Raw genomic sequence first — 12,980 nt, forward strand, 5'->3', positions numbered from 1 at the left:
TGCTTATTATTAAATATTCATATAATAATTACATTATTCATATAATTCATATATAGCAACTGTATGTCTTAAAATAAATATGAAACGTGAACTTGCTTTTTTCATAAGAAAGGGAAGAATCCTCCAGATGGATCTAGCAGAGAAAAGGGTCAAGAAATGAGATGAGCATGATTAGGCTGGCTTTGATATCTAGCACGTTCACCCACACTTAAGGCAGAGTTATGCTCTTCATGTCAGTATGCACTGCTGCTGGGATGACATGGCTGGCTCACCTGGCCATGCGGCAGGGGTCGCACACCCAGCCCTGCTCCCTCTTGTTGTAGCGACTGCAGGACTTGCAGGTGTAGAGGTTGCAGTCCAGGCACTGGCGCTTGCTGTTGACGAGGAACTTGAAGGGCTGCAGGCAGCGGATGCAGTGGGATTCTGTAAGGCTGGGCTGGGACCCCAGCAGCTCTCGCTTGGTGTCCTCCTTCTCGATCTTTGTCTTCAGCTCCCTGCAGAGCACAACAAGGGGAAGAGGTTAAAGGTTACAGACCACATGCAAGGTGCTGAAACTGCATGATCTTTAGAGTGCTTGCAAAGCTTTTTGGTGTAATGAAACAACTATATCAAGAAAATCATTTGGATCGGTGACATTTTGTACTCACAGAAAACATACTGTATATTTTTTTAAAAAGTAAGGTAAAAATGCTTAGGTAGAACAGTTTGTTGTGATTGCAGTACCTAGGAAAGGTCAATAGTTTTTTGGCACAGTTTATGCTATTGACTATAGCCAAAAACTCCTACCAGACAGGAAATGGTTTCTTTCACTGGCACAGCTTGCATGATGCCAACCACCAACAAAAATATGAAGTATAATCCAGTATGTCAAAGTATAAGTAAAAAATAATTCACTTCAACACTTTCTACTGAATAAACAACCGTTTACCCAGCACTTCAACAAATGGTTGAAGTGTGTGTGTTGGCTGCAATGGAACAAGTAAAGGAATCCGAGGTTACAGGAGTGAGGCATGAATCCTTTCAACACCGAAAGAAGTCTGAACAGTTGAAACTTTGGATTTCTTCTTTCTACTTTTCAGCGTGGAATCAACTTTTGCATGTACAGTAACAGATTGCTACAGTACATACAGTACATATGCATATATTGAATTCTTAATCTAAATGATCCCAGATCCACTAGCCTTTTCTCTTCAACTTTACTTCTCTATTTGTTTAGAAGATATTGAAGGAATTATGGAACAGTGTGGGTCAGTGTGAATTAAAAAAGCTTGAGAAATATCTCATGATCAAAGTGTGGGTTGCAAATCTTTTTTTAAAAAGTAAACAGACATTTGAAAAGAATGGACTATGTGAGCAGAAGCCTTTACTTCACCTTTCAGTCCATACAATTCACAACCGTACTTTCTGCTCTCTCAGATCATGAACAGTTCGCTTTCATCTTCCTGTTTTGGTTGAAATGGGACCAATGAGGAAACGAGGTGGTTAACGATTACCATGGGATTAAAATTGTTTGCCAATGTATAATTGATTGAATGCCAAATAGTGAATTTTCCCACTTCAGCAAAATCTCGACACCTGGATGGTAACATTGTTCATGAAAAACACTCATAGTTAGTGCACAAACTAATCAAACTGTTGGCATCTATCTAATGAAACAGTCATACATCTTCCTAATTAAATTTGACCATTGTGCCACAATGAAATAAACTTTACTGTTTGATTGGAGACATGCAAGGTGTGAAAACAGGAAAACAGCAGATGTTATTTTGCTTAGCTCTGTAACTGCTAAAACACAGCCGGAAGCTGAGAACAATCTATTCTTTAGGCTATACTGTACAAGGGGATCCATGTCTACTCTCTGTGCTTTTTAAATATAAACTAACACTTGAACTGCCCATTCCAAACAGTTCCCATCTTGTTACAGTATAACACCATTAAAAGAGGAACACAACTCAGATTAGACACAATTCCAACAAAATCCATTGACAATAATATTGCAAAAAAACATCAATGTAATTAACAGTAAAAAGAGATGATTAGTATTTGTCAAGTATATGAAGGATATGTTCTGTTATCTCATTTTCTAACTGCTTAGTCCTGGTGAGGGTCATGGTGGTAAAATGCTGAGCAGGGCATACAGGACTTCCCTTTACCCAGCAACAGTCTCCAGCTCCTCTTGGGGGATTCCCAATTGCTCCCAGAGCAGCTGACGGATATAATCCCTCCAGAAAGTCCTGGGTGTGCCCTGTGGTCACTTCCAAGTGGGCTGTGCCTGGTACACCTCCAGTGTGCCCCCTGGGTGCATCCCCACCAGATGCCCAAACCACTTCAACGTGCTCCTCTCAGTCCAGAGAAGCAGCGACTGTACTGCAAGGTCCTCCCTCGACTCTACTCCGAGTTGCTCAATGTCACAGAGAGTAAGCCCAGCAGCCCTGGGGACAAGGCTCATTTCCACCGCTTGTACCCCATTCTCGGCAGATGACATTCTTTCGGTCACGACCCAAAGCTTATGGCCATGCTGTTGGGTGTGAATAAGGATGTAGATCAACCGGAAAACCCAAAGTTTAGTCTGACAACTCGGCTCCCACTTCACCACCAAAGTCTGGTACAGCATCCACATTACTGCCGCCACTGAACCAATCTGCTGGTCAATCTTGTTATCTTCTGTACCCTCACATGTGAACAAAACCCCAAGGTACTTAAACTCCTCCACTTGGGACAGCTGTTCCTCCCTCACCTGGAGAGAAATAGCCACTCTTTTCCAGTGAGAGAACCATGACCTCAGACTTGGAGGTGATGACATGTTCTTCTTTGAATCCCATTTCTATATAACACATTACACAATACTCAGTCTTGTGGGAACCTGGAACAAGTTACCCAGTCATACTGTTGAGGCCTATACCCTGGCTTCTTTAAAGAAATGGCTGGATGAGATCCTTTCTAATGTTCTTATGACAGTTATAATTTTAAATTGCTTCAAAAGTGAATTGAGTTCAGAAAGAAAACTACATAAGTCAGCAACAATCTCCAACTTTGGAACAAGCTAACATATGTTAAGCCACATATTCAATGACAAAATTATACACATCCTTTTCAAGTAATAAGAAAATGTAATAACTGTGGCAAAAATAATTCCATCTGATATTGCTCTGTAATAAATGAAACCCCCTAAAATTATGTATAATAAATCAGCAATGCTATAGAATATGCCACAGCTCTTTCTGTGGTGCAAAGTTTTTCAATGTTATTTTTTTAGAGAAATCAAAATTTCATGTGTTTTATAAACAGTAAATGGAATAAATGTATACAGTAACGGGAACTTCTGATCAAGCACTCAAACCAAAACTGAACCAATGCTGTGAACATGATCCAGCTCCCTTATTATACTACAATTTAAGGAACCAAATTGTACCTCTTGATTATAAAAGTTACCTGTTCAAGGTTCATTATGTATGTAGATTTTAAAGTTGGTTTACTTGAAACAGGAAAGGAAAACAGTTTTTGCCTTACAGTAATTTACTCAATATAGTCAACATATGAATCTTTCAATTACATTAATTTTGATTTTGCATTTATTTTTATGTTGTTTGTTTAAGTTTTATTTCACTCATCAATTTCCAATCCATGCTGTCATTGTATCTCCTTATTATTGTTATTTTACAGAACATTTCCTTTTTAAATGTATTGCATTGTAGCAGTTTCCTGCTGTCTGCCCTGCACTGCTGGTCTCTCTAAAGTAGAAAACACAGCATCTCAACAACTGCAATACTTAGAATAAAAATAACTTATTTTGCCTTATCCTTTTCTGGAAAACAATACTGGCAAACCTTAATCATATCAGCAGTTTTATATGAGCTTTTTTATTTGTATATTTAGAAAATATTCATGGTGTAGTGATCAGGATTATTTAAATTGTTGACATAATATATTGTTTAACAAAGCTGTTATAGTTACTTTCGTAAATTGAATCTGGGGGCAAAATTTTATTTGAAATTGAAAGGTTTGCATTTAGGGATAAGAATATGAATATAAATGAAGGTTTTCAAAAGTCTTAGATACAGTCAGTAGTTGTTAATCAGGTAAGTTATGAGGATCAACATTTTAGTTAAAGACAAAATTAATGTTTGCTAATATTATAACAACTTTGCTTGACTTTGTTCATAATTTGATCAGTTTGATAGTTTTACAAAACCTGATCACAACAATGTGAGATCTATGCAGATCTATCCAAGTACAATGCTTCTTAAAAACAGATACCAACCTTTTAAGTAGAGGAGAATCATAGAATGTGTTTTTTTGCTTGCAGCATCAAAAATTGGAAGTGAAAGCACAACAATGCCACAATGTCAGGATACATCATGCAAAGGATAATCACGTGTACACAAGAGGTTTATCAATATTTTTACAGTTAATGCCATAAAAATCCAAAACCCACATATTGCAACAGTAAAAGAGATCTAGTTAAATCCAATAGAATTTAACAGAAACAGCTTCCACCATCTTTTTCCAATTCACTTTTGCTGAATGTGCAAAAAGAAAACGGCATAATACTATTTCAGAATGTTGCCCCACATCTCTAAATCTCTTCTAATCTCTAAAATGCAGTGCTAAAGCCTTGAAATATTACAAAGGATCTAAAAATCATTTTTTATAAAAACTTTCCTCCCAAACCCTCCTTTCCATAACTGAAAAACTGAATACATCCGCTTCTGTCGAGAGTTTGGAATTTTTTCCTTTGTAACTAAGCTGAATCACACAATGCCTTTTCAGATGACCTGAGATGAAACTTTACTAAAGCCTCCTTGCATCCTGGAGAGAATTTACTCTCCCTGCCACTACACAGCAGATGTGAAGACAACAAGATCACCCAAAACAACACAATGAGTGGGAAAAATAAAAACACAAGTGGCTGGAATATAAATGTACTTGGAAAACACTGTTGTTGCTTTCATTGACATTCAAACAGATAATTACGTAGCTGGACGAACCACAGTGTTAAATGGGACAAAAGTAAGTGAAAGTCCATCTATTCTTCAATTTATTTGCTGCTGACTTTTTACATTGCTATAAATATGAATTTGTCAACATCTGTGAGTGTGCACGCAGTATATTAATACTGTAGGTGGGTGTTTAAAGTGTATGCATTTAATTTAGTTGCTCACAGGAAGTTTGAAAATAGTATCTTAAGTATTTTGGTAATCTTGAGCATTATGATGAGCAGCGTTGTAAATGTTCCTGCGTTCTCACTTAAACACTTAAAAAATAAAGATTACCTGTGAATTAGATTAACACTGTTACAATTTCCCAACAGAAATTCCTTCAGTGTCTCCTAAATGCCTTGGTACAGTATATTCTTACCACAAGACATGTTAAAGATAATACATTCATTGTAATTTCGAACTTTTAAATCCATTTTTTTCTTCATAACTTTCCATAGCAGTGGCCTATTTTAGATGACAGAGTTTGTTTTAAATGACTGTCTTTCCATTCCAGGAAGACTTAAATCCAAAGTTCTGTGAGGTTTCAATCAGTAAGCGCTTTGCATTTTTTTTATGTTCTGCAAAAAAATATATTTTTATTGGATATCCATCAGTGAATAATTTCCAGAACTGGATTGAAATGAAAATACAACCACAATTCCATTTTTTTCTGTATCTAAAAAATAAACTCCAACTCAGTTCAAACAACTGCCTGGAGCACAAAATTTTGAGCTTAGAAATTCGTCTTTCCAAGCCACCATCTCTTTGCCTGGGCTGGGTTTCACAGTAATAAGCGTCTGGTTCCAATCAGAAGAAGAAGATTAGATTTTGCAAGTAGACAGCCATTTCAAAACCAAGCAGCTGGAGATAATATGTAGGCGATAAAACATGCTGCACAAAACAGAGCAGACAAAACTAAAAGAAATGGCTGGTAACGTTCCTTGTGCATCACATTTAATAAAGAACAGGTTTGATGTTTCTAACTACCGGGATGCAGAATTTTAACATGACAGGACATTGTACAGTATATGTCTTTTGGTTTCTGTCTCTGTGATGCAAAATGTTTTTGTTATTAACTTAACATTACTCCATTCTTGAAATGGTGCAATGACCTCTGCAAAGAGAATCAGCTACTGTCTTCAAATATTGGGGCACTTCAGAATATGAACATGAATTTCTACATACTGTAAATGTCATGATACTGGTTAACTCATAAAATGAGTGAAATGGTGAAAAAAGTATCTCACCTGAAAATAAACATAATAAATATTTATAAATATCAGTGATAAACCCAGGTATTCATGAATTAAACACCCACTGTATGTATAATTCACAAACCTGGAAAATCTAAAACAGCTTAATTAGTTTTTTTTTATCAAAAACAAATTATTTTAAAAAGAGAATTGATTGGTGAGGAAATCTAATCAATCAGTTTAGATTCATGTGGTGTAGAGCATCATAAGATTTTTACATGTTTTTTTAGATACAAGGGTCTGTCAGCCATCTTGGTTGACACAGGACTGGATTTTTTTCCACAAACTCTTCAGCTAATCAGTCCCAAAAACTGACAAGGATGACGGTTCTAGTCTGATTGGTCTGCAAGCATGAGCAGTTTCAAAATTAGAAAGAAAAAAATCAGCTAGCCATACATAAATTGTCATTATGTCTTTTTATCTTGAGATAAAACATCACACTAGGCGTTAAATGAAGTGCTAAGACTGAGCATGTTGAATGTCTTTCTCTTCTAATCACAGCAGGACATCAAAAAGACTCACATATTTTTCAGTCCATTTCACCTACTCTTCTTTTTTATTGCTGTTACCAACACTACACTGAAATGAAACTATTTTCCAACAATTACAATATCAACCAATATCTATTTAAGATATGGAGTCTAAATCATAACACACTTGCCAATTGCTTAAATGCAGATTTCAATCGCCAACAGCAAATGGTGAATATTTCTGTTCCTGTCCTAGTCCTTTAGGATTTCATTTCTGTCCAGGAGAAAAAAAAGCTGGCAACAGCATCTGGAAAGTATTACAAAACAGCAACTTCCTGGGGCTTTGTCATATTCACAGTTAAATAAGAATTCTTTGCATCTATTTTGGAGATTACTACATCCTTCCTGATGTCTCGGTGTTTTAAAAAAACAGGTCACTTCAGCACCCACATTAACAACTGTATTGAACCACAGGGAGTGATGTTACGGGAGACAATTACAAATGTTTTAAAAGTTGACAGAGGTAGAGAGATGTGTTAACTCGAATCACATAGCATACTGTATGTTAAGATGGTTTGGAGAACCCCAGAAGCATTGCAAGAAGAACAGAAGAAGGACTGCACGCACCTGTGAAATACAGTATATGGGTTATTTTTTGCTTTGCTTTTAAAGTATAGTTTCCCTAACTGTCTTAGCTTGCGTACTTCCTTCTCAGCTGTCTTATTTTAGGTGTCCTTTGGGAATGCTAACTGTGCTGGTTATCTTTTCCAAGACTCTCCCTCTAATAGACTGTGCACTACATTTCTGCTGCATCAAGAAAGAAAAAGAAAGCCAAGTTTGTGACGGCAACAGAGCACTTTTCATCCAAGACCATATGTCTACGGTAGGTACTGTATGGACATCTGCTCATTTATTAGGATACCCACTCGCTTCCGTAGTTTTGATTTATTACGCCAATGAAATCAAACCATAGTAACAGAAAATCCTGGCAGTCTATCATAATAAACACATTACTGGCACATTTTTAAACTGCCAAGCATATTGCCAGACACATATTATGTTTAAAATTGTGAGAGAAAGGGAACATGCAGAAACAGATGTTAAGGTATAATTATAAGGGATCTCATTGAAGTCTAAAGTTAGTTACAGTACTGTATACACAAAATAGATGGAACCATGGACCAGTGTAAATATTACAGTATTTAAATCCAAGATGCTAGTTCCTCCAGCAAGAATCTGACTAGATTTGTTATGGGAAGTAGTTGCGTGTAAGATATATCTGATACAGTTTAAAGTAACAATTGTACAGTAAACAAATGTTTATGCACACTTCAAAAAGATTCAGGGGTTTTAAAATTGTGTGCACTGCTATACAGTTTGGTGCCAAATGGTTTTTCACACACATGGAATACAAGAGCAAACACAGCTTGAAAATGCCTTGAAGTTCTTTAATGATATGGCTCTTTTATAATGTACAGAAGGAAATCCATTTTCCTAGTACTCGGGAAAACAGTACAAACAAAATGTTGATTTGAAATAAGGAAAACTAAGTTAATGGGGAGGAAAGCAACTGAAGAAGCAGCACTTCTGTAAAGATTAACTCATACCCTTAGGCAGTGGAAAATCACCTTGACTTTATTCATTTGATTCACTTGAAATCAGTTCATTGAAATTCTGGATGCACATCATAACAGATACAGTAAATGGGATATACAGCATAGTGTGGTGAAAAATTAAGTACAACCCTTAAAGATTTTAAAGTTTAACATATGTAGACATATTTAACCTTCAACTGCAGTAGTCCTCACCAAATTTTAATAGTAAAATTAAACTTTTGAGGCTGTAGTTTTTCAAAAATAAATAATGACAAAGTAGAATATTTGTGCATTATTTATCAAATGGGGTTAGTTATACCTATTAATAGGACTTAGTGAGGACTAGGTGCATGTCAAATATGTTAAACGATAAAATATTAAAGGACTGTCCCATCAAACTACACATGTTCAATGGCTCATTATTGTTCACATAACAGTGAAGACCACAAAAGATACACAATACCATAGTCTTACATCATGTGGTTTTCTTATTTGTTATTAAATAAGAATTTTGAGTAGACTAAGGAGTTTTGGAAAATGAAAGTAGAGGTCAAGACAATGATTAGATTGAAAAACCAACAAAAGCATGTCCCCTTTAACTGAAACACATCCACCGTGCCTTTTCATAAAAGAGCAAAATGAAACAGAAAATTCTTTATATACAGTATCCCTAAAAGATACTCCCTCACAGCCTCTAGGTCTGCCAAAGAGAATGTGAGCTGTTGAAAATCCCCTTGTGACTTTACCATGATCATCATGAGCTCCCTCACAATGGTAGGCTTTGAGATTTTGCAAGGCTGAACAACAAAGATACATATAACATCATCTAATGGAATTCACAGTGTATTTTCTAGATAGGTTAGGATAAATCACAGAAAACAAAATTGCATAACATCTTTCCACTTTCTAACCACTTTAGCTTTTTATCTTTTTTCAAGCGAATCCTAATAGTAACAATAAAGAAAACAATAGTAATAGTCCTAACAGATTCACCTCATGTTTTACACTTCACACTGTGTTTGCAGGATTATGGGGGAGCCAGAACCCATCCCAGCAAGCAACAAGCACAGGACACCCCCGGATGGGAATTTTAAATTATATTTCTAAAGGAAGACTACACCAACAATGAGGCAGTTGTGATATCAGGTCACATAATGTTTCCATATAATTCTGTTATTGGATGAACAAGAATAAAAGAAAGGTATAAAAAAAGCATGGAATTATCCATCTCATTTTTTTCTAGCGAGCATTTTTCCAGCATCTTGGCACATAAATATTGGTTATTTTAACCCTTAACAAAATTATTATCAGTCATGCAATAGCAATAGTCATGCAATAGAATATTAAAAGAAGTTACCAATGCAAGGAGTCCATTTGGTATATTGTCACGTGTAGCTCCTAAGCAACTTTCCACCTAAATATACAGTGCTTAGCCTCAATGAAACTTATAACTTATATCTGCAACAATTTAACAAAGTAATTATAGTAAAAAATTAACAATTCTTACTTGTTGCCAGTATACAGACATTTTATTGAACGGACATGACACAAGTAAATTCATTATCCTGATTAACATTTGTCATCAACAGGGTGTCAGCTGTGAAAGTCACAGGCTAGTAGCATGTCTGGCTACTGGAGGGAGCAATACAAACTCTGCATCTACTGTACATCTGTGACACGTGCTTTGCACCAAGTTGCAGATGCAGTATTCATTTGTCAAATTCCAGCTCTCCAATTTTTGATATTTTTTGATATGCACCCACCAAATTCGGAATTGCCCATTGCACAATTCCCGTCTCAGCTCACAGTTGCTAACCTTATAACCGCACACGGGGAAAACAGGGAAGTTTAAGCAGACTCCTCTGAACCATCCACCTTCAAAGCTATTCGTCTTTTTACACATCACATACTGCTGGAGGAGTGGTGCATCCTTCACCATCAGCACCTCATGCCTATATACACTTCAAAAGTTGGGTTGTCCCCAAGATCCAAGAGAGGACTCCACCAATTCCTCCCTACCATCACTAACTTTCAGCCAGCTGTGTGCTGCCACTTTGGGAATTTTGGTCACAGCAGGTTGTGGGCTTAAGCCCATGATGCATGGATCATAGATTTGCTGGTTGAACCACTTGAAATCCCCAGCAGAAGCTGTCTGGTGGAATTCTGTCCCACTTCTCTCATACAACGTAAATAAGCATGTGCCTGTTCACTAGTTTCTGAGTCCTTGTTTCCCCAGTACATCTCACAGATGGGGTGCAGATCTCACAAGATTTGTTGTTGCTGTACGAGAGCAGCATGAGGGCAAGCATTGTGGTGTTCTCTTGGAGCTGATGTAGAGACTTAAGTTCCATGCATAAGGCTGATGGAATGCTGTCACATCAGGATAATCCAACAGGACGGGAAGCAACCCTTAGAATTCCCAGGAATTACTCAGTTTGCCATCACACTATAAGTGTAGTTCTGTAGTGACTAGACACTCCTATACAAACATCACACTTAGTTGAAAATGATTTGGTCTTAAGGGAGTGTGCTATCTCATGGTCTCCCAGATCACACCCGATCTTTGACAGACTGTGATTGACTATAGTGTCCTTCCAAGAAATTGATGGCTTTGAACACTCCAAAGGGCATTCGATGGTGATTAGATCAGTCCAGCCTCCAAAAAATATAAATGGCACAAAGGTACTGTTTTCTTGATACGCAGTACATATTGATTTCCTTTTTTCCTTTTTTGATATTCTCCAAGCATGACATTCAACTGGTAAAATCACCCCATCTCCTGTGCCAAAACATCTCTCACTAACTAGGTAACTTAGTGTATATGCAAACGTCAAAGTCACTTACGTGTACAACGGTCAGTCATAAATGCTCTATTAATTAAAACAACAGCAAAAACATTTAAGCAATATCCAAAACTTTTTTTTCCCATAAAGCATACATTTTAAAGAGATATGCTACTTTTGTTGCTTATTATAATTAGCCCCTGACCTTATCTTAGCAAAAATAATAGTAGTGCTGTGCTTGTATTAGAATGTTTACAGATAGAGCTGAGAGGGCAGACTGACTTTCCTTCTGCTTATATCAAATACTCACCCTTTTAAAGCTGTAGCAGACAATATTTTTTCCGGTGCATATGTTGCCAGCCTACACAACATCTTATCCAAAACGCAAGTTAATAAAATTCTTTGTCCTTTCAAGTTAAATGGAAGTTTGGAAGTTTTGGCCTGATAGAGTAGATGACAGCATATGCTAATTTTTACTAAATGCCAGTCCAGAAACTTTAAAAACATTTTTTTGTTTCTACTTTCTTAAAAAAACCCGCCTTAACCACAACAGTCTTTTTGCATTTTTTATCAGTGACGGCTGCAAACAGTTTTTCACATTATCTTGCTGATTTACCTCACACACCTCTTAACTCTCTCAGCTCCATACAAGATTGTTTTCTTTATTGTTACTCTTAGGAATCTCTTAAAAAAAAGATAAAACTGACAAATAAGTAAAACTTTCAGATGAAGGGAGCCCATCCTTCTGACTACACATTGTAGACAGGGAGATAGATTCACACTTCACACTGTGTTTACAGCTCAGCTGTTGCAAGAGAGACTCTTTTACGTTTGACCTTGGTTTTCTTGTTTACTAGTCCTTCTTCTGTTTCTTTTGGCAGACAGTTGTGAACCTTGGCAACAAACACATTCGCACAGTGTGGAATATCACTAAAATGTACTGTACATATTTTCAAAGTTCTTATATCTTAATCACAAACTGATTATGGTTACATTACACTTGCAGTATATGCATTTCTTTTCTTAACTTAGGTTTTGTCTTACTTCTTGCTACCTAATTCAATTCCTACTGAGCTAAAATCATTTAGAGGTTCAGAGGGCTGGAGAGCCTTTGGCGTAGTTTCATTTTAAAGCAACGTGAGCACACAAATACCACAAAACCATCCATATGGAAAACAAGCAAATAACTCATTCTGTGCCTTTAGGAAATAAATCTACAGAGATAAAAAAGTGGAAAAAAAATCTACAAAAGACTGATTATTTACCATCTTCAATAAAATCATGTGTCCCTTTCCCATTTTCTAAAAGTAAGTCAAGAATCAGCAGTCGTTTTTTTAAAGTACATAACTGCCAACACTCTCACCATCTCCAAGCAGACTTCTGCTTTGTAAATCTGGATCAGCTCTGCATTGCATGAAAAGATATTTAGAACCTACTGCTTGATACCCTAAACCTTTTCTGTGCCTGCGAAACTGAAACACATCTGAACACACTACTCATTTGAACTAACTACTGTACATAGTTAATCTGACAATTTCACACACCTGGGCTGTCTTCCAAAATGAGAATTAACCTATGTCGTGGTAATGTGTTGGTCTGAAGAGATGACTATCAAAAGCTATAATTATTTAACACACAGTACTCCATAAAAGTTTAAAAGCCTATTTCTATATCCAAATGTAATAAATTTGTTTTCAATATTCAGCATATGGTTGTTATTTTGCAAATACAATTTAATCCAGCAGGCCAATCAGTAATAGACACAGCATAAAATACTGTAATATGATGTCCCTGGTTTAAAACACAATTTTGCAACAGGGAGGAACTTCAATTGCAGTGGTTTGCCACTATATCACATGATTCAGTTATGGGAGTATCATTTCCAATTTTTGGATCAATA

General features: G+C 36.5%; 1 protein-coding gene across 1 annotated transcript in view; it reads right to left on the reverse strand.

Annotated features, from left to right (window-relative positions):
- The window catches only part of mlphb (melanophilin b), a 45,295-nt gene that overhangs the window by 28,007 nt on the left and 4,308 nt on the right, over positions 1 to 12,980 (reverse strand). The window contains exon 3 of the mRNA XM_088930986.1: positions 273 to 494. Within this exon, the coding sequence (XP_088787112.1) occupies positions 273 to 494 (222 nt within the window). The remainder of the gene's footprint in view (positions 1 to 272; positions 495 to 12,980) is intronic.

This window comes from Atractosteus spatula, chromosome 13 (assembly GCF_055471065.1).
Source record: "Atractosteus spatula isolate fAtrSpa1 chromosome 13, fAtrSpa1.hap1, whole genome shotgun sequence".
Lineage (NCBI taxonomy): Eukaryota > Metazoa > Chordata > Actinopteri > Semionotiformes > Lepisosteidae > Atractosteus > Atractosteus spatula.